Genomic DNA, 20,114 nt, shown 5'->3' on the forward strand with positions numbered 1-20,114 from the left:
CAGAATATGTGCAATTTCCACATACATTTGGATGTTATTGCATGGGATCTCCATAAGCAATACACAGATGAGTTATTTGGTTTTTGTGGCTTTTTGTTGTTGTTGTTTGGGGGGGGGGGTTGTTTGGGTTTTTATGGGGGAAAAAGGAAGTAATAGAATTTCATTTGCAATTCAAAAGATTTATAGTCTGTAAGCAGTCTGCTTCAAGGGCAAATAAGAAGACACTTAGTATTTGATGTAGATTATATGTCTGTGTTTTTAATACCTTTTTAATATATAGACTAAAACTGAAAAGGGGTTCAGTGAATGTGCAGTGAACTTCATTCCCTCAAACTTATTCCATGATGCTCAGGGAGCAGAACTTTGCACTTTTCCATGTTGAGCTACGTAGGATTTTTCTTCCCCAGTCCTTGTGTTTATCAAGACGTCCCCAGACTGAGGCTCCATAGATTAGTGTTATCTACAAATTTTTTGAGGATGTACTCTTTGTTCAACAAAATCACAATATGAGACCCTTTACTGACTTTAAAGTATTCAGCTTACACCTGGTCAGGAACCAAATGTTAAGCCCTTGATCTTCGAGCCTGACAGTCCAGCCAATTTTCAACCCATCTGACAGTCCAGCTCTTCCTTCTCAGTTCTCAATGAGGAATGTGATGGGAGACAGCATTAAAAGCTTTACTGACGTCAAGTTAGAGATTGTATCTGGTGCACGTTAACTTTGTCCTTGTAGCCATTTGTTTTTGTTTTTTTGAAGGCAACCAGGCTGGTTTTTCAGCCTGTTTTCACCTGAAACATCCATGCTGACCGTTTCAAATTATGTCTCCTTCATGTGCTTGGAAATTGATGCCAAAAGGATGTACTCCGTGATCTTTCCAGGGCCTGGATCAGGCCGAGTGATCAGCAGTTCCTTGAATCATCCTTGCCTTTTTTTAAAAAAAGACAGGAGTAATGTTAGCTTTTTGAGTCATCTGGGACTTCCCTATCAGTGTAATTTTTCATAATTTAATAGGCATTGGCCCATGATCACAGTGATTCACTCCTTCCATGCCTTCTCTTGAATGCCTTAAGGCTTCAAATACGTAAATACATCTAGCTTCACTATGTAGTCTCCAACCCATTGCATCTCCATTATTCATTGACCCTCCCCTTTGCTACCCATGCTGTCCAGGTTTGGGGTGCAATGATTTACGAGCAAACTTTATGTTAAACAAAAAAGACATGAAATATTTCATTATGAGGACTTTTTCATCACAAGGCTGTCTCCTCCCTGCGTCAACATTTTCCTTGAACCTTCTTCTGCAGCAAGCAGACCTGGTATGTGGAATCCTTTTTTGTCACCTTTAATGTCCTCACTAGTCTTAGTTCCAGCCAGTTTGGACAAAAAACCTTCCAGATTTTGTCCTCGAGTACCTGAGCAATATTTCTATGCTCCTTTTTTGTTGCCAAGCCTTGATTCCATTGCTGGTATGCTCCCATTCTTTGTCCATCTTCTTTAAGCAACTTTCTGCTTAGCCATGTGGGCCTTCAGCTTCCTTCTTAATGGATGCTTCGTTCCTACACGCTGAACTTCTTTTTAATCAAGGGCTAAATCAGTCAGGCTGCTACCTTGGACAGTTTCCTCTCATGAGTGCACTTCAGGGATTCCTAACAATTCCCTGGGTAAGCTGAAGGCTCTTTTCCAGAAGCCTGGGTTTCTAACACTGCTGCATATCTTCCTGGTCTTCCTTGAAATTCCTGAACTCAGTCAGGTCATTGTTTTTGTGGAGCTTACCACATAAATTGAACTCTTAAATTTACCTGATTTAAGCAAAGTAACTCCCATTAGTTCACTTGGGCCAGCGTTACAGTAATCATTATTGCCCAGCCTGGCTAGTTCAAGCCAACTGGCTCATGAAGCAGCCCTCTTTACTGTGGTGTTTGCAAACAAATAGTGGAGGCGGTAGGACCTGCAGTCACTTTGCTGCTTAAGACAGTTTACGGCATTGCATTCTCATTTCCCTTTCTAGCTGACTGTGGTCCTTATTTTATTTTGGTAGAGTCAAGTAATGATCCTCCCATTTGTGGTATTGAAACTTGGACCTTTTTCACATGTAATGGATAAGCTGTGGTTATTGTGGGACTGCCTTAGAAAGGGATTCAGCACAAGGGGTTATGAAGAGAAATGTCCTCTTTCTTTTCCGCTGCTAAATCACCGCTCATCAGTGAAAGATTTTGTCCCCGGTTAAAAGAGGTCATTCAAAGTGTTCCGTTCAAAGGGATGGCATGCCAGCTTGTACTCAAATAACTGCTGCTGCCCTTCAGTCTTCTGGCGTGACATTGCTCGCTCTGTCCCTGTGTGTAGCCTTGGTTTACTACAAATGGAGTACCAGGGGTAAGTGGCTTTTTGATGCTGTAACTTCACTGGCGCTTTTGTGAAGCAGACAAAAGCCTGCTAGGCGGAGCAGTGACAGCACTGCGCCTGTGTACAGGTCTGTCCTCTGGGTTCTCTGTGTAATACTTGTGACATGCATCACTCATTCTGCCTAGTATTGTTTTTAATATGAAATCATTTGTTTGTACATGAAAAATAGCTGATTTAGGTACACATGAAACTATGATATAGTTTCCTCAGAACAAACGGCCTTCAAACATGTCTGCACGTGACTGTAGGTTCATCGCTTTCTGTGCCTGATGGAGCTGGCAAATACATCATTATATTTTGTGCTATGTCCATAAGGAAACTGCCTGAAAAAGCAGTTTATTTAATATACTCTGGATGAGGTAGCATCTGTAAATTAGGAATAACTTTGGGCAACTATAAACCTTAGCTAGATTAAATCATCCGATTTAGACACTAAAAAGCCAGCTGTATCCAATCAGAGTCTCCTGAGAAATTCAGTTGGTTTTTCTGGAATAAATTGCAATTGAGATGCTGAAACCTTCTTACAACAAATCTTAAATGAATCATTTTAGCTATGTTACAAGAATTTTTCTCATTTCTAGAAATTATCTAACTGTTGAATACTGTATGCGTGCAACTGGATTTGGTTGCTGTTCAGTTCTCCTCTGCAGACTCTAGTCTTTTGGAATATTCAGTCCTTGACCAATAAGGTGGCATTTAGGGAAGTTTTTTGACTCAAATTCTGGAAACACTTATGCTTGTGTGTAAGTTACAAGGTAGGAATAGTCTCAGCAGAGGCTAGAAGAAAGACTTACAAAGTGCGATGGAGGGTTGTGTCAAGACCAGACATACTTTTGCTATGTATGCACGGTTTGTCACCTGGGCTAGTATATCTGGCTTCTGGGAAGCACTAATACATCCTGGTAAAATAGCCTTGCCAACAGGTCTCTGCTGCTTTTACTGCTTTAGCTATGAATATTTTTGTCTGTAGCTATAAAAGAAAGACCAGTGGTTCCTGCTTTGTAGACATGTAGGCTCTGTGGTTGCAGTGCATGTTTCTTTCCTCTTGTGCACATCATCAGCTGTGGTAGCTCCGAGATCTGTGTTAACTAGATTACAAGAACAGATAGCTGCTTTTACCATCTCCTGTAAAGGCTTGTAATTTACCAGTTGGTCTAGGTTGCCTTCATTCTTGCAAACTGAAGACTGAAGATTAGCAAGAAATGATTTCTCAGGACAAAATCTATGTCAATATAGCATAATATATGCCTTCTACTTTGTCCTCTTCTCCAACTGGCATTGATTGTTTCTTCAGTGCATTAACCTCTCACTTCTCTTGTCACAATTGCTTGGGAACTGATCCAGTTTTAAAAATCCCATCTCTTCAATCAGTATTACAGTAAAACCCCCACCAAATATTGGCTTTTTGAACCGCTTTCTCAGATACTGAAAAAAATAGAAAATGGACCTATTAGCTTTATTACCGTTCAGCTCTAGGAGGTGGCAGTGATTTTCAAGATATTAATATATCAAATAGAATAAGATTTTATTTCAGTACAAAAATTGCAGATAAAATTAGAAAGCTTACATGCCTGTAGTAGTTATTGTTTTAGAGATGATGCAGATTGTAGAGAAAAATACTCTTTTCTATGGGGATGTGGTTGTCAAGGCAGTGTTCCTCTATATACGATAAAAACAGCGACATTTGGCAGAAAGTTAAGACATGTCACAGTTCACAACATTAATTTGCATTGTTTGTGAAACTGTTCTTGTCTTGCATGCACTATAGTGATTGCCACTTTCATACTTCTCTGGCTGTGGATTAAAAAAATGTAAATATATTTTTCTAAGAAAGCATTCTAAATCCATCTCAAATAACTGAGATACTGTTTCTTGAGGAAAGAAAGAAGCCTAGAAGTTGCAGCTAGTTTCTTTCTTGTCAGTGAAACCTTATGCAGAGAGTCAACGAATAGAATAAAAGTATGAAATCCATCTTGAAGGTATTCTGCTGCTGTGGAAACCACATGGAATCGTACGGTAATTCAGGTTGGAAGGATACTTCAGTTGCCATCTAATCCCAGCATCCTTTTTTAATCAGGGATAACAACACAGTTCAGGTTGCTCAGGGGCTTGTCCAGTTGTGTTTCAAAAGTCTCCAAGATGCCACAGCTTCTCTGCAGCGTGTTCCTGTGCCTAACCTCCCTCATATTCATTATTTTAGTCTTTATATCCAACTGGAATTTAGCTTTCTGAAACTTTTGACTGTTGCTTCTTGTAATTTCACTCTGTTCCTCTGAAAAAAAGTCTGGTTCTGTCTCTGTAACCATTCAGTTGGAGAAGATGCAATTAAGTTGTCTGGTAGTGCCCTCTTCTTCAGGCTATGCTAAACCTGCTCCCTCAGCCTCTCCTGTGTCTCCCGTTGCAAATACACCTTCTGTCCTGGGGGACTCCGGACCGGCAGTGTTCCAGGTGCTGTCTCACAAGCGCTGTGCGGAGAGGAATGATCTCTTTCCTCAGCTCTCTGACCACCCTGTTGCTAATGCAGCCCTCTGTGCCGGTAGCCTTTATTGCCTCAAATGCAGAGCGCCAATTCGTACCGAACTTACTGGTCACCAGGACTCTCACAGACCCTTTCCCGCAGAGCTGCTCCCTCAGCACTTGGTCCACAGCCTGTACGGATGCAAGGGGTGGTTCTGGCCCAAGAGCAGGGCTTTGATCAGGTTGTTGTCAGCCCATTCCTTTAGCTTCTGAAGACCCCCATAGCTGCTCCCCGTATTTGCTGTCATGGGTGAACTTGCATTCCGACACTTCATAAAAGTCTCTTATGAAGATGTTCAACAGTTTTGGACCTGGCCTTGATGCCCAAGGGCTGACGCTAACAGCTGACTGACAGTTAGACTTCTAAATATTGACTCTTTAAAGGCCAGCACTCCAGGCAGCTTTTTACGCCCCTTGTATGTTGACAATCCAATCCTTTTTTTCTTTTTTTCTTCTATTTGGGTACAAGGATGCTGCATCGTCTTCTTCAGCATGCTCCAGTAAAGGTGTAAAATAAGATTAGGTGTACTTTCCTATATTGACTTGTGGGAAAGGACAAGCTCCTTTTATACCTTCCTTTTAAAATGTTTTAAAAATCAATTCTCACTGTGAAAATGAATTGTAGATACACCTGCTGAATGCTCCAGATTCTCTTGCTATGTGGGTCTTCAGGTAATTTTGGAGACTCATGTTTTCAAAATGGGTTGTAAAAATCTTACTATGTATTTAAAAAAGGAAAATACTGACTGGTGGAATAGAAGATTGAGTTGCAGTTGAAAAGACCTGTATAAAATACCTAAAAGTTAGCACTGGAGAAAGGACAGGCAGGAAACCTAAGTTAAAAAAAAAAATAAAAATAAAAGGAAGATTTAGGTGTTAACATGGAAACAAAACAAATAGGGTGACAGTCATGTCCACTTGGGCCATTTGCAATAGCAAGAGAAAGAATTGTCATGTAGGAATGTAGGACAAGGAAAGCTATTGTAATAAATCACAGCGTCATAAAAGTTGTGGAAAGTTTCGGCAGAGACAGTTGGAAAGAATGAAGGTGTCAGAGGGGAATGCTTCTTTGTATGTATCTACACATCTATAATACTATGTGGTCTTGAATGCAGGCAGAAATTCAGACTAGGACTTAGTTTTTGTTGTTTGCTGCCTTCTGTTAAATGTGAGTAAATGGATATAAGTTTCCTAGGGTTAGGTGTTGTGGTGTTTCATTAGTTTGTTCCGTACTTCAGGCACTGACACAAAATGTGCATTTCCTTTTCAAATGTATGTGTAGCAGTAGCAACAGCAATGACTTTCACTCAAATACAGTATGTTATATGTGAAGAGGACCAAAAGTTAATACTTCTCTGTAATAGGAGTAAAGGGATAGTACTTTCTTGCTAAGGTAGTAAAGACATTTTCTTTTGCCCACTTACTATTATCTTTTTCCCTTATGCTTTCTGAAAAAAAAAATATTGTGCATTACCTTTCTTGTTTTGAGGATACACTTGTTTTGGAATGAGATTTGTTTTTTAAATGAAATCTGAATTTGGCTTTGTGCTGAACCTTCCAAAAAAGAGAGATGGCTGGAGAATTCATTTTGTATGATTGCAGAAGCAAATGATCTGAGTCAAGTGGCCTGGTCAGATAATTAAGCTACAACAGAGAAAGCTCGCAGAGTCAGTCACTTGTGATTATCTGTCCAGCGTGATCGGATGTCTGATTCCTTCTGAAAAATTTGAAGTGGCTGCCCTTATTATCATTAATTGGGGAGTGCCAGCAACAAATCTGGAAGAATTACACTGCCACTTACAAGAAATCCAATATATTTCAGTTGGAATATAAATTTAATGATGAATTGATGGCTGTTTATCTGCTGTTCTGCCCATCCCTTGGAACCTGAACATTTGTTAGAGTAATTCCTACACCACAGGTCTGCCCTGTTTCTGAATTCTTGTGTCTGCAGTCCACGACAGTGACAACAAACGTGTAATCTTTGGGGCTGTCTGTATCTTCTTAGGCTGGTGTTTGGGATGGGTTGTGGGGGTTTTTTTGGTTGGGTTGTTTGTTTTTTCTTTATTATGTGACTTAATTAGAAGTTTAATAATTTTAAACTACCTTCAGAGCATCTGGGAAAGTTCCTTTAATAGTGAAGCTTTAAGTTGCTTCAAGTGCCTCACAGAACTAAACCTTGGAAGCATTTCTGAAATATTTCCCTAGCTAAGGAAGAGGGATGTCATGAAATGAAACAAAAAAGGAAACAGTATTTCATTTGTATGGAAGGATAAAGTACATTTAATCTAAAACAGGCTAGTTCAGTATAGATGAAGTTGTGGAGTTCAGCAACTTTAAAATAACAGTCTTACTGGTATTAACTCTACCACATGAAGGAGGAATTAATCACACAGAAATGCACACATGGTCCTGTACACCATGCTATCACAAAGCCAGAGCGCTGGAAGTTTAGTGGGTTTTGAAACTTTGAATACAGCCGTCTTAATTTTAAAACAAAAACGTTCTGCTTCCGGCAACTTGCATAGTAGCATTTCTAATGTTTTTTAAACAGCTATTAATGTAGTCAAGCTGTGTTTTTTCTTCTTCTGTGTGTAATCATCTGCTCAGTGGTGCACTCTATAACTAGTAGCAGGAGACAGAGGAGTGGCCTGCTGTGATTGATGGGGCGAGGCCCTGCAAAACTGAAAGAGTCCCATCTGGATTAGGTTTTGGGAGCAGTCAGATGTTGAGAGGGAGGTCAGTAAGCCTTGCATTAGCTCCCCCTCCTTCAACACCCCTATCATCCACACTCATGCACACATTACATTGCTCACACGCCCTCATCCATAATTGATGCTTGCTTTGGGCAGATGCTGTATGGCCTGGGACTAGAGCAGCTGCTAAGTTTATGGAGAATAAAGGGAGCAGGATGGTACAGCAGGTATTTTCACTTTTATTTTCACTTGAAACTCTTGATTTTAGTTCAGCCAGGGCATTTCTTATAACCAGCTGCACCACTGCATGCAAGACTCCTAATACGTGCTTTGTTGCTTAAGTCTGAAGGAGGGCAAACTACGGTGGCGGTTATGTATCTCTGCTGTGCTTGATATATCTAACTGAGCTGTTTGTGTAACCAGCAGGTTTAGGGAGTAATGTTGCATTTTTCTTCTTTGTTTCCGTGCCCTAAGGATACGATGCAGTTTGGCTCATTTAACTACAGTATGAGAGGCTTTCTCCAAATGTGAAATATCTCTTGCCAAAGAAACAAAATGCACCAAACAGAAAATAGAGTAAAACAAACAATAAACTGTTAGTTAGACTTTAAAATGCAGGCAAGCAGAAAGGTTTTCATTGAATACATTTTTATGCTGCAAATGTGTTTTTAAAAAGGAACACTGCATAAGTAATGTTTTCTGTGCTCTCTTTTGTGTACAAACATAACAAGCTTGCTTTATTATGTTTTGACGCTTTTCATGCATTTCTTAATTATGAAATCCTTTCAGAGCAGAAGATGCTGAAAAGGCATGTTGAGATCTGAGATACCAGGAGCATTTTAAATTCTAAGCTTTTCTTCAAATAGAGCAATACATACGGAATAGAAGTGACTTCACTTACCTACATCATCAGAATGCTTTCTTTTTTTGTTCTTTAGAGTTCAACATTTAACCAGAAAGCAATAATTTTTATTTTATACACTGCCACGTAAAGCATATTTTTCAGTTGAAATGTGGTTTTCATTAAAACTCGAGCCAGAACATTTAGCAGAGCCTGACTGTCTGCCATTCTTTGTTCTTCTTTCTGTTGCCAACAACTACTTTATTAAAAACCATGCACAAAGTGAGCATTAAGGGGTCATTTAATCTTAAAGATACTTGGAACTGAATCTGAAGGGACAACTTCTGTTTAGCCTCTCATGCCTAGGTTGTATTAAGTGATGTCTGTGTGCTGTCATCCGCAGTTTTGAGATTACTCTGATACCTAACTTCATAGGCTAATTTAGGATCAATATTTCCTGTTGCTTTTTAGGGCCATTTCATATTTTCAGCTTAATGCACTAGGTCTGTTATTTCCTTTATTCATTTTACTTCATTGTCTTGTAAGGAGCACAATAAAGGGACATTTTTGGTGATTATATTTAAAGAATTTTTGGTTCTCTGAAGTCTGCTCAAATATATCTGTCTCTGTAGTCTGGGGTTTTCATCAACTGCATATATATACAAATGTGTGTCAGTCAACACTACATTGTTCTTAATATAATTCCATATTCTAAATAATAAGCTACTGGCTTGATACCCCTGTAAGTAGTAAAGAGCATGTTTATACATCCATGCTTTTATACTTCATTGTAATACTGTGTCTATAGAATTAATTGTGAATCATAAATTCACTTTAATTTTAAAGGCTAGGAAAGGCTACAGTAGACAGTGGTTTTAAGAATCAAACAACTCCGATTTATTGTCAGTGTTATTTTAAACTTATGGCCTACAGTAGAGCGTGCAAGTGTAATTTCTCTAGTGTTTCCACCCCTCTCCCCGCCCCCCCCCCCCCCCAACAACTTAATGAATATGCAGTTCCTGGACTGATAATCTTGTGTGCCAGTGCCCTAAGTATGGGGGCGGTTGCTTGTTTAACTGTAAAGCTGTAAATCCCTGAAAAATATGTATGTAGAATGTTTATATATATATTTATAAAATAATGAAAAAAAACCCCAAAACAGGCAACCCCCTAACCCTTCGTTGTTTACATATTAATGGGGTCTCGGTTATAAATGAGTGATCCAGATCTCAGCTTAACAAGCCTAATGAAAGAGGTGGAAGGGTCTCAGCAATGTGAAGGTTCTGGAATTGCCAGTGCAGTTTGCCATTTTATGATAAATCTAAAAAGTGAGTTGTTTGCAGTTGCTGGTAAAAATAATATGAAAGTTCAACCCTCTTAATTAAATATTAGCTGTAATTAGCACTAAGTGTAAATGCTTTGAATATTAATTAGGGTCTCATGGAACTGCTGTCAAGGTTAATGAGAAACAGTGGGGGTCTCAGTAACATCTGGTTTAGGGCTGGAGGTGGTATAAAAACCTTTAGATCAAATGCACCTGGACATTAGCCCTTGGTCCCTTTGTTGCCATTATTGTTCTCTTTTAACAGCTGCTGACTCTAATGCCATGTTTAGCATCTGACATGAAGGAATAGCTTAAGGACCAGTAGTAACCAGCTACTGTTTTTCAAAGCCAGCACAGTGAAAATGCTTGTACAGGCAGAAGTTTGATTTGCTGTTGTTCATTCTTACCGCTTGCTGAAGTCCCTCCTAAAATATTTGATTAAAAATTTAAGGTGGCCTGCCTGCCCCCCAAGTTTTTAAAAATAATTCTTTAAAATTTCATAAATGACGTTGGTGTAATCCAATCATTGCTGGGTTTTACTGAATCTAGGGTTTATTTTATTTTTTTTTTAATAGTGAAAGTATTAGGTAAAAGAAATAAGAAAGGGACCTTGCCATTTTAATATGAGAGGGTATAAGTATACATTTACAAGACTTTTTAACCTCCACTGAAATTTAAGCAGAGCCAGTATCAGTGCAGCATTAACCTTGGAATGATTGTAGATATATGCAAATGAAACCTGCTGACTTAACCCTGTGAAGTACGTATTTGTCACTGTTCTCATTTTTTAAAGATGGTCGAATGAAGCAATGTAAACTACTTGTCCAAGGCCATACACTAAAACAGATGCAAGAATGGGATTAAAATTAGGGAGGGTTTTATTGCTGATATAAACTTTTAATTTTGGGGGGCACAATGAGTACCTTTTACAAAGGAAAATTTAATTTTCCCTTCTCAGCCTGCCATGCACCAAAACTTATTTCTGTGCTGTGGTTTTGCAAATTCTTAAAAGCTCTTGAGTTTAGGACCAGTTCAGGTCAGAGAAATGATGTCATTAATAATTATGTCATAATTCGTTGAAATGGGCTGGAAATGTCCTGAAGTACAAAATGCAAAACAATGTCTTTTATTCATGCAGCCTGTTCTGATATTTGGAAGACAGGGACTGATGTGTACAAATAAGCAAAATCCCTACATTAGTCCTGTGCAGTTATTTGTACATGTTTTGGTGGGAGAATGGCAGAGTATTTAGAAGACTAATTGGAATTTTACTCAAATATTAATTTTTTACATTACTTGATACCTAGAGGGATAATTTTATCCTGTAAATCAGTTCGTCTGAGTTTGGGATAGTCTCTGTATTAATGGCCTCTAATGCTGTTTCATCTGCAGCGTTATGTTTTGGACAACTTTTATGTAGGTTCTGAAGGCTTGTTCTGTACATTTCCTCCCCTAGAATAATTACTGTTTAGTATGAGCAGAGCATTTAGTCAGACGTCTCTGCTAAATTAACATGCTCAACTATCCTTCATTATATCAAAGAGAAAGATGGATCTGTTTATGAAGAGATGAGGGCATTTGTGTTTAATTGTATAGGCTTATTGTAATATGGAAATAAAATACTGTTGTCTTCAAATTTAAAGCCTCGAAAGCTCTTAAATCTATTTCTTTTGACAGCCTACAGCATAGAATTTTTCTTTTATGTGAAGATCTTGATGTATTTTTAGATTCAAATGCTTATGATTTTGAGTGGATCTCATTATTTTTTTCGCATTTGTTTCGTGCAGTTGCTCAATACGGTGTACCTCGGAGTATTTCTGGATATCTCGTAGAGCGTTGTTTCATAAAATATTTTCAGTGTATGGTTACCGTGCTGTGTGTAGGTTGCAGTATTGTGTTCTGTGGAGGGCAGGTCAGAGTGGATCGCTGGCCATGGGCTTACCTTATCAGAGCTCTGGATTGGCAGTCACGCTCAGCAGCCTTGGGAACAAACCGAGCTTTTTTCCTCCTCATTGTCTGGGTTGAGGCATTAGTTCAGGTAGATTTCGCTGACCTTTCCCAGTTAAAGAATAGTCTACCATTATCCATAGAACAGCAGATTTGTTTGTCTAATTATAGTAAGATTTAATAGGGTTGGCACAGTGGATTTAATTCAGATAAGAAATTTTCTCCTCAAGAAACAGCTGTTGTGCCCTTTTTGGGCCAGCAATCTTAGCAGAATTCTTATCATCGCTTTCTGCGTTACATGTGCAGGATCATGGCTTATTTTATCTCACACCACATTTCTTCTTCCTCTTTTTTCCTTTAATTCTACAGGGTAATCAGGAAGCTACAGCACCTCCTGACACAATGGCACAGCCTTATGCCTCAGCCCAGTTTGCTCCACCTCAGAACGGTATCCCTGCAGAATACACAGCCCCACATCCTCATCCAGCTCCAGACTACACAGGCCAAACCACTGTTCCAGAGCACACGTTAAACATGTACCCTCCTGCCCAGACACACTCTGAACAGAGTGCAGCTGACACAAATGCACAAACTGTCTCCGGCACAGCCACAGTAAGTCAAGGTTACAGATATTTCTAAAGCAGTGTGGTTCAAGAAGTTACATGTGTCTTTATTGATAACATTTATCCTTATGTTACACTGAATAGTTTTGCTCTTTGTTTGTGCTAGGATTGCTCACTGTTTCAGGGTTGAAAGTCTGTCAAAGTTTACCGTTGAACTTGAGGAATATAATTTTGCTGCTTTTGGAGCCTCTTAGTTAAGTGTGGGAGCTTTGTAGAATCTGTAGTTTGCTTCAGTATTAGACAAAGTGATTAATAACAAGACCATGAGTCATATAATAAAGTTTGACTAAGTCCAACATGGAAAAACATTGCAAAAGAGTGGTTGTAAGCAGTTATTTGGGGAAAAAACCCTACCCAAATGAAAAAACAACCCACCCCAAACCAGACTCATATTATTATTTTTAATGGCATCTGTATTTTTGCCACTTATGAGTAGTTTTTCATAGAAGTGTTCATTGAATGACACTATACTACAATTACTTGCAGAACTGTGTGAATGACGATTGTGAAGAGCATGTCTGTAATGCTGTATTTTCCAGAGAGCTTGTTTGTGCAGCCATTACCAAAGTTGTCTGTGGATCTGTGCTCAACAGAGCAGAAATGATAAAGTTCCCTTCTATTTGATTTATACATGGAGTTCTGAAGTGTCATGAATTATGCAAGAGATGCCTTGGATGGCCCTACCTTGTAGTTTAAGTCACAGATTTCACACAGTGCTTCTGTCTTTATTTTAGATTGGGACCCAATATATCCAGTGCCAGCATCTGGCAGATTTCTGAGCCATCAACCACCTGTATTACATGTGTAGGATCTAACACAGAACAGACAGCATGCTGCAATTTGAGCATGTGCTTGAAACACCTCTGCTAGCTGTCCTTGTCCTTGCTGCCACCGTGCTCCATACCTCATCTTTCCTTCCCTTCCTTCCCTGGCATATGTCAAACCTGAAAAGTTTCATGCATTAGAGCAAGAGAAAAGGGAAAGCACGCTCCCTTAAATGAGTTTTCCGAGGATTTATATTTATTGCTGTGTCACTGATTTCTTTATATGGGTATCAACAAGAAAGAAAAGCAATATCAATCGCACAAAAATATTCCTTGTGATTATCATAGAGATGTCTTTGTGAATTAATTACATAGTTTTGCAGTTTATGCAGTAAAATGTTTTGGGCATATTATTTTTGACATGGTAACTTTTTATTGCCCTGATTGGGCCTTTGCTTTAGTGGTGTGAGAAAGTTTAAGTTGCATACCATCCTATTTACATATATCTTATAGCATCCTTTGCAGCTCTGCAGTGTCCCCTCTTATTCATCTCTTTGCTAAGTTAACTTCCTGGTTCTTTCTACCTTTTAAAATTATCTTCCATAATTATTTTTTACTGTTGTCAAACTCTTGCCATATGCACTGTTGCTGGTTTAGAGCAGGAACCCTAAGCTGAATAGATTCTCCAGAAAAGATTGGACAGTGATTAAAGGTATGATCTTTCCTACTGTCCCTGTCTCATTCCTTTTATATTCTGCTATTCTGCTTGCTCTTTTGACCACAGCTGCACACTGAACAGTCCACTGCAATGCCCAGCTCAGCTGTTTCATACTTTGAAACTGTTGGTCTGTTGTTCAGTTCTGAAGTAAAAGACTGTGTAGTGCGAAAATCAATGGTAAAACACCTGTCGATGTGAGTGGGACAGGAGCTCATCCCTCATCATTTATTGCTTTCAATTTATTGTGTTTCTTCACCCCTTTTTGATTTTTCAGTTTGAAGAAGTGTTAGTCTCTTTATCAGAAAAGTCAGGTATGCGTTTTTTCCAACATTTTCCATGGCAAAGGCTGATGAAAAGAAATAATTTGGATTGTCTGCAATGCCCTTATCTTCTTCAGGTGCTGTATTCAATCCCAGCTCTAGCAAATCCAATGATTCCCTTGAAAGTTTCCTGCTTCTGATATACTAATAGGCTTTATTGTTATTTGTTTTTGTATCCTTTGCTATCTGCTTTTCTTATTTCCTTTTTGCCTTCCTAATATCCAACTTATATTTTACCTGTCATACACTTTCTCCCTTCTGGTTCCACATGGAGTGAATTTCCATTCTCTGAAGGATAATACTTCAATTCCACTAACCTTTTGTATTTGGGGAATATAGTATAGTTATTTGCTCTTTTTATTTGGAACCTTTTCTTGCCTTCCTCTTTCCTTTTTTACAGAAGAATGTGCATAATGTTTTGAAGTAGCTCCCATGCTGTTTATAAAGAATTAGATTTCCTTACTTTTGACTTTAAGGTATTTTTGAGAAAGTTTTGGTTTGTTTTGTTTGAAAAAAAATATATATGTTTTTTTTCTAAATTGCAACGGATACTATTCCTCCCTGGAGAACAATGCATTGAAAATACAAGTTTACAAGAAGTGTATCTCTGTTGATCTACATTGTTCAAAGTAGCTTTGACATTTAACACATTACTCACAGGTTAGTTTTACAAACACACAGTCAAATATTGTTTGCACAATTTAATTATGGGTACCTAGTTCTAAAATCTGTTACACAGTGTCTCATTAGCATTTCACTTAACATGCTGTACAGAGATTATATATAAGTATATGCAGATAGATCCCAGGCAGATTTGACAGGGGCTTTGTAACGTTACGAGGGTTCAGCTGTGTACATCTCTCTGTAGGTTCAATAATATATGTTTTTATTATGAAACAGAGCTTCAATAGCACTGTGTCAACTTTGTAACTCCATGTGGTCTTTATTGTTGAAGGAAAAAAAATACTTCTTTCCAGTTCCTGCTCGTTTTTAGAATAGCTGGGTTTGAGTCTTCAAGAATTTTAAGTTGAATTGATGTGGGGACATAGTAGCCCTGGTAGTTTCCAATATTTTTACATAGTTTCCTTTCAGTAAACATTATAAGACGAATGATCAATTGATCAGTCTTTCACAAAAGAATGCTGCTGTGATTAATGTGGATTAGGCAAGCTATTGGAGGCAAGAGCAATTTTTGAATTTTCTTATTCATGTGCATATTTATGTACATGTGAAGCTGGAGATATTCTAAAAATGCATCATAAAAGTTTGAAATACAAAGCTAATAAACTGCAGGGCACTGTATCTAATTTGTAGAACTAGTACCAGAAGTGACTTAACCACATCCATGAAGATCTTACTGCACAGTGAGGCTAGGCACATACCCTGGCTTTTTCTGTGTCCCAGTTTCTTTCTTTTTGTCTGAAAGAATTAGACACTGGAAGCTAGAGCTCACATTGGGTCTAGTGCTACCTAAACCTCGATAAAGTTATAAATAATAGAGATAAAAATCGAAAGGTTCCATGCAACTTTTGTTGATTCCTTTACTACATCACAGTGTGATCCCAGCCCAGCTGGAACCACTGTTGGTATCCCAATTTGCTGCAAATTGAACAAGATTCTGATCATCAGTTTTATTACACGTTTGCAATTTTGTGTACAGTAGAGTGCTCTTAATATAGAAAATCTATAGACTTGATTTCTAGAATCTGTAGCCTCTAGTAAAGGTTTCCTGTGTTGTCTTTGGTCACTCAGAGCCTTTCAAATTGGATGTATAGTACTGCCAAGACAAAATGACAGTGCTTGAAACCAGCTTGGACTTGGTGTGGGACATTAATAAATACAGGATTACAGAATATATAGTATTTTCTATATGCTATTAAAGCAGGCAAATCTGATCAGAAGAGAGTGTATGCTTTTCTTTGATTAAAACTAAAATATTTTGCTGAGAACTTAATAGGAAGGGATCCTTTTTTTTCCTCTTGGATTTTACTTTTTACAACAAACTATTGCACAGACCCTTTTTATACCTTGACCTGCTCCAGGGAGCACACATAATATCTGCATATAATGCTCTGGGTATCTTTTGTCCTTTGTAGCAGTGACTTTCTGTGGACTTCCAACTGCCTTGGGTATCTACCCTATCAAAAAAACTGCCATTTTCCTTCCACTTCTCTCCTAGTTTGATTCCAAAGTTCTTTTCAGTTAAGAGAGAACAGTCTTGCTTGCTTTCGCTTGAATTGACTACCAAGCTCTTTGAAAATTGCAATTGAGGAGTATGGAATGTTCTGATATTGTTAAGACTTTTCTGCATGTTATCCTTAATCAATTCACATGTAATTTAATGGACATTCATCTAGCAGTGAGGATGTGGGGTGAGAAATTCTTTTGTACTTCCAAAAAGTGTACTTCCTAGTGATTTTTTTTTTTTTTTTTTTTTTTATCCATTACTTGCTAAAAAAGTGTAAAACAAGATTCTATTAGGGTAAGTGTTTGGCACAAGAGGTTCTTAGATTGCATGTATAGGGATTGCTAACTTCATATTCAGATGCTGTGAAACAGGAGAAAATATACCAGATAAAAGGGAAGTAAATGTTCAAAGACAGGATGATTTAGCTGAAATAATACAAAATCTTCTGTAGGTAATAAAATACTGTCAAAAGTTACTTTGAGTCTTTTCTGAATAATACGGTTTTCATCTTTTTGGATCAATATATTTGTTTAACTTTAATCAAGGAAGTAGTCCATCTGAGTATATGCACAATCAATACTCATCCAGTACTGGGTTATTTAAGTGCTGGTTGGTAGACTTTTGGAGTTGCATAGCATCAAACGTGCTTTTAGTCATTAACAAAAATAGTAAATTGCTTCTTTCAAGAAGGATGGATCAATGGTAAGTGTGTTACAAAGTTATGGTAAAAGTAATGTCTGATGATTTTGCAGAGTGGGTTTGAGTGTTATGTTAAATAGTTACATATTTTAACGTATTTTTAAGACAGACTTTTGATCATTTTATGAAATATCATATCACCTTTTACCTGTGTACATATGTATATATGCAAACACATTGTACATACATTGTTCCGAGAGTAAAACTTGTTCAGTTTTTGCCTGTGGTTTTCATGCTCAACTTATGTTGATGTCAGTGGGCAATGAGTATGTAGATACAAAGGGCGTTTACTGGGCATGTGTAAGAAAGCAGTAATATTAAAGTAAATGTTTTTTCTGTAGTGTTTCCTATTCTAAGTGTCTTATACTAATAATGAAAGTAAATATGGTATGGTAAAAACTGAGGTTTTAATAATGCTCTGTGTTGTGTGTGTGTGTGTACAAAAAATATTCTGCCCTAAACTTCATTCTACTTTTGCATTAGAGAAAACTCGAGCCTCTTGTGCAGGCTTTCTGCCTTGGGCAGGGACTTCACCAGATTCCACAGGCTGAAAAGCCTTGATAAGTTGTGTGCTTGGATAGGAGTCCTGGAGGGAAAAAGCAGGTTACTTGGAGGAGTGTGGGTGGATCAGTGCATAGTGCTTTTCTGTCCGAAGTGGTTCTGAATCAATAACCAGGGTGGCATGGGGATGCAGTGCTGCTGAGGTCCTGTGGAAGACATGTAGTGCAAAGGTGTGCTTTGGCTGTGATCACTGAAGATGATGAGGTATTTTATGTATAAGTTTGCTGTTAGGACTAAATTTCAGCTTGGTTACTACCAAAGTTCCTCATGTGGCATCCAATGAACTTGATACTCTACTGTGTGAGAATAACTGATATATTAGATACTGCATGTCTGTTGTAACTGTTGTCCTGCTTTACCTTGAAATTGTGTATGTTCTTTGAGATCTTAATGGCTTGTAAGTTTGATGGTTTCTTTTCTTGGTGTTAATTATGTCCAGGCTTGTCCATTCCTTAGTCATATCTCAGAGGATATCTCTTCATCTAAGGATTTGGGAAGGCTTAGTGATGCTCTGGACTGGAAAAGTATTCACCATGTTGAACTTGATTGTTCTTCCACTCTTGCTTTCCTACTATTTTATTCCTGATCTGTCCATCTCCCGAGGATGTGAGATACGTTAGCTGTTTCAAGAAATTCTATTCCATATTAATCAGCGGGCTATATCCTACTTGGTTTACAGTTGTCCATCAGCTGTTTTTACAACAGTGTGTCTCAAACCAGTGGCACTCAGAGGACTGTGCTCCTTCTGTGGAGGAGCAAGGAACTTTTCATCATGAAGTGGGCTGTCTTGCAAGTCAGATTTCCACATAGATTTTTTTTTTTTCCCAACTACTATCAATGACCCAGTTTTTATTCTATTTCCATTCTGTATTTTTGTCTATAGATGTTTGCCACCAGTATGCTAGATGGCTGATAATAATTTGACAATTGTTACAGCAGTGTTTATTCATCTAAATCATATCCTGCTGGTGTAGGCTATTGTATCAGCATGGTATGCTATTTCATTTATACTACCTATTATATTTGGTCCCAACTGCTACTTGAAGAAAATATTTCAAGGAGCTTTTTTCAAGACCCCGAGTGCTTCAGAGCTGCAGAAGCGAGCAACCTGGTCCGGCTCCTACTCTATAGTAAAGAGATCAAAACTGACATCCCAAATAGATAACATAATGCTGTGCTGGTTTGGCAAGGCACGGTAATGACTTGTGATCATAGGCATTATTCCTTCTAAGAGGCTTCCTTGCTGAGAGCCCTGCGTGTAAACTTTGTAACTATGCCCCACATGTGTTTCTTTGCTTATGCTAAGGAATAGCAGGAACGTATTGCTCACTTTCGCAGCTACATGTGTCAGTGCATGCTCTAAAATAGATTTTTCTCAAGGATACACAAAACCTTAAAGCAACTGTTTTCTATGATACTGTTTAAAAAGTGGCTGTTTGCGTACTTAGTTGTTTTGCCTGGTAAGGAGATAACCACCTCTCCTTTTCCTGTGTTGCTGAGTTGGGCTTTACTGCGGGAAAGTACTTGTCATTCTGTGAGTGGGTACCTGGTGTGAGGAGAGCAGCTGTCATGCTGCCAGCTGACTGTGCCACTGCATGCCTATCAGCGCATCTTGTGTTCTGAAATCTCGGTAACTGGTCCTTGTGATTTAGGTGTCACCGTGGCTTCTTTTTCCTTTTGATTCTCATAGCAAGAAAAGATTTCAAATGTGATATTGAAACAGAAGGCATGACAATTATTATTTGGGGTGGGGGGGTTGGGTGTTGAGATATTGCAATTTTAACTTCCTCGCATGATTTTTAAGTGCTTGAAATCAGTGAAGTAATAAAGCTGAAGGTCCTCCCCAAAAACAAAAACCCCACGCAGGGATAAAGACAGCAATTATGCTCCTTCATCTCTAGTAATGTTTGCTCAAATAAATTAGCTGAACACCATTGAATACCCCTCTGAATGTTCATTGTGGGGCTGAATAACAGTTCTTCGATCACTTGAGCAGGTAATTCCAGCCAACTCTAAGGCAGATTTAAAGTAGAAAACATTGCAGAGGTCTTTTCAATCACATTATCAACCAGAGATATGATCATATTACTCCAACTTGAAACATTTATTCTAAAAAGCATTACCAATTAATTTTTGATCTGTCAAGTTTAATTGACCAACTAAACAATTTTCTCCCTGCTTGGCCCTGAACAAGTTAACAATATTATTTTTTTGAGTTTTCTTGTGTTATCAATAGACAACTTTGTGTTGGCTCTTGGGCTGCTGCTCAATACCAATCCTTCTACATGTTCCATTATTGACTTTGTCTTCTCTCTATGCAGTCTAAGTAGCTGTGGCATCCAAATGCTTTGGCTGTGCTTCGGGTTCTGATGCATTGAGAAAAACATTTATTGCACATTTTGCTGAATAAACTGAGCATAAATTTCAAACGGGATCTTGGTATGGTGAAATAGCTCATTACAACTTTGTATTTGACCTTCTGCATCTTTGCTTCACATTGTAACACAGTAAT

The 20,114-nt window shown here is 38.3% G+C and overlaps 1 protein-coding gene across 26 annotated transcripts in view; it reads left to right on the plus strand.

Annotated features, from left to right (window-relative positions):
* The window catches only part of RBFOX1 (RNA binding fox-1 homolog 1), a 955,581-nt gene that overhangs the window by 802,026 nt on the left and 133,441 nt on the right, over positions 1-20,114 (plus strand). For all 26 annotated transcript variants that reach the window (XM_037386459.1, XM_037386456.1, XM_037386452.1 and 23 more), the window contains one exon: positions 12,099-12,341. In XM_037386459.1, coding sequence (XP_037242356.1) covers positions 12,099-12,341 — 243 coding nt within the window. The remainder of the gene's footprint in view (positions 1-12,098; positions 12,342-20,114) is intronic.

The sequence above is a fragment of the Falco rusticolus genome, chromosome 4, assembly GCF_015220075.1.
Source record: "Falco rusticolus isolate bFalRus1 chromosome 4, bFalRus1.pri, whole genome shotgun sequence".
In the NCBI taxonomy this organism is placed as follows: domain Eukaryota; kingdom Metazoa; phylum Chordata; class Aves; order Falconiformes; family Falconidae; genus Falco; species Falco rusticolus.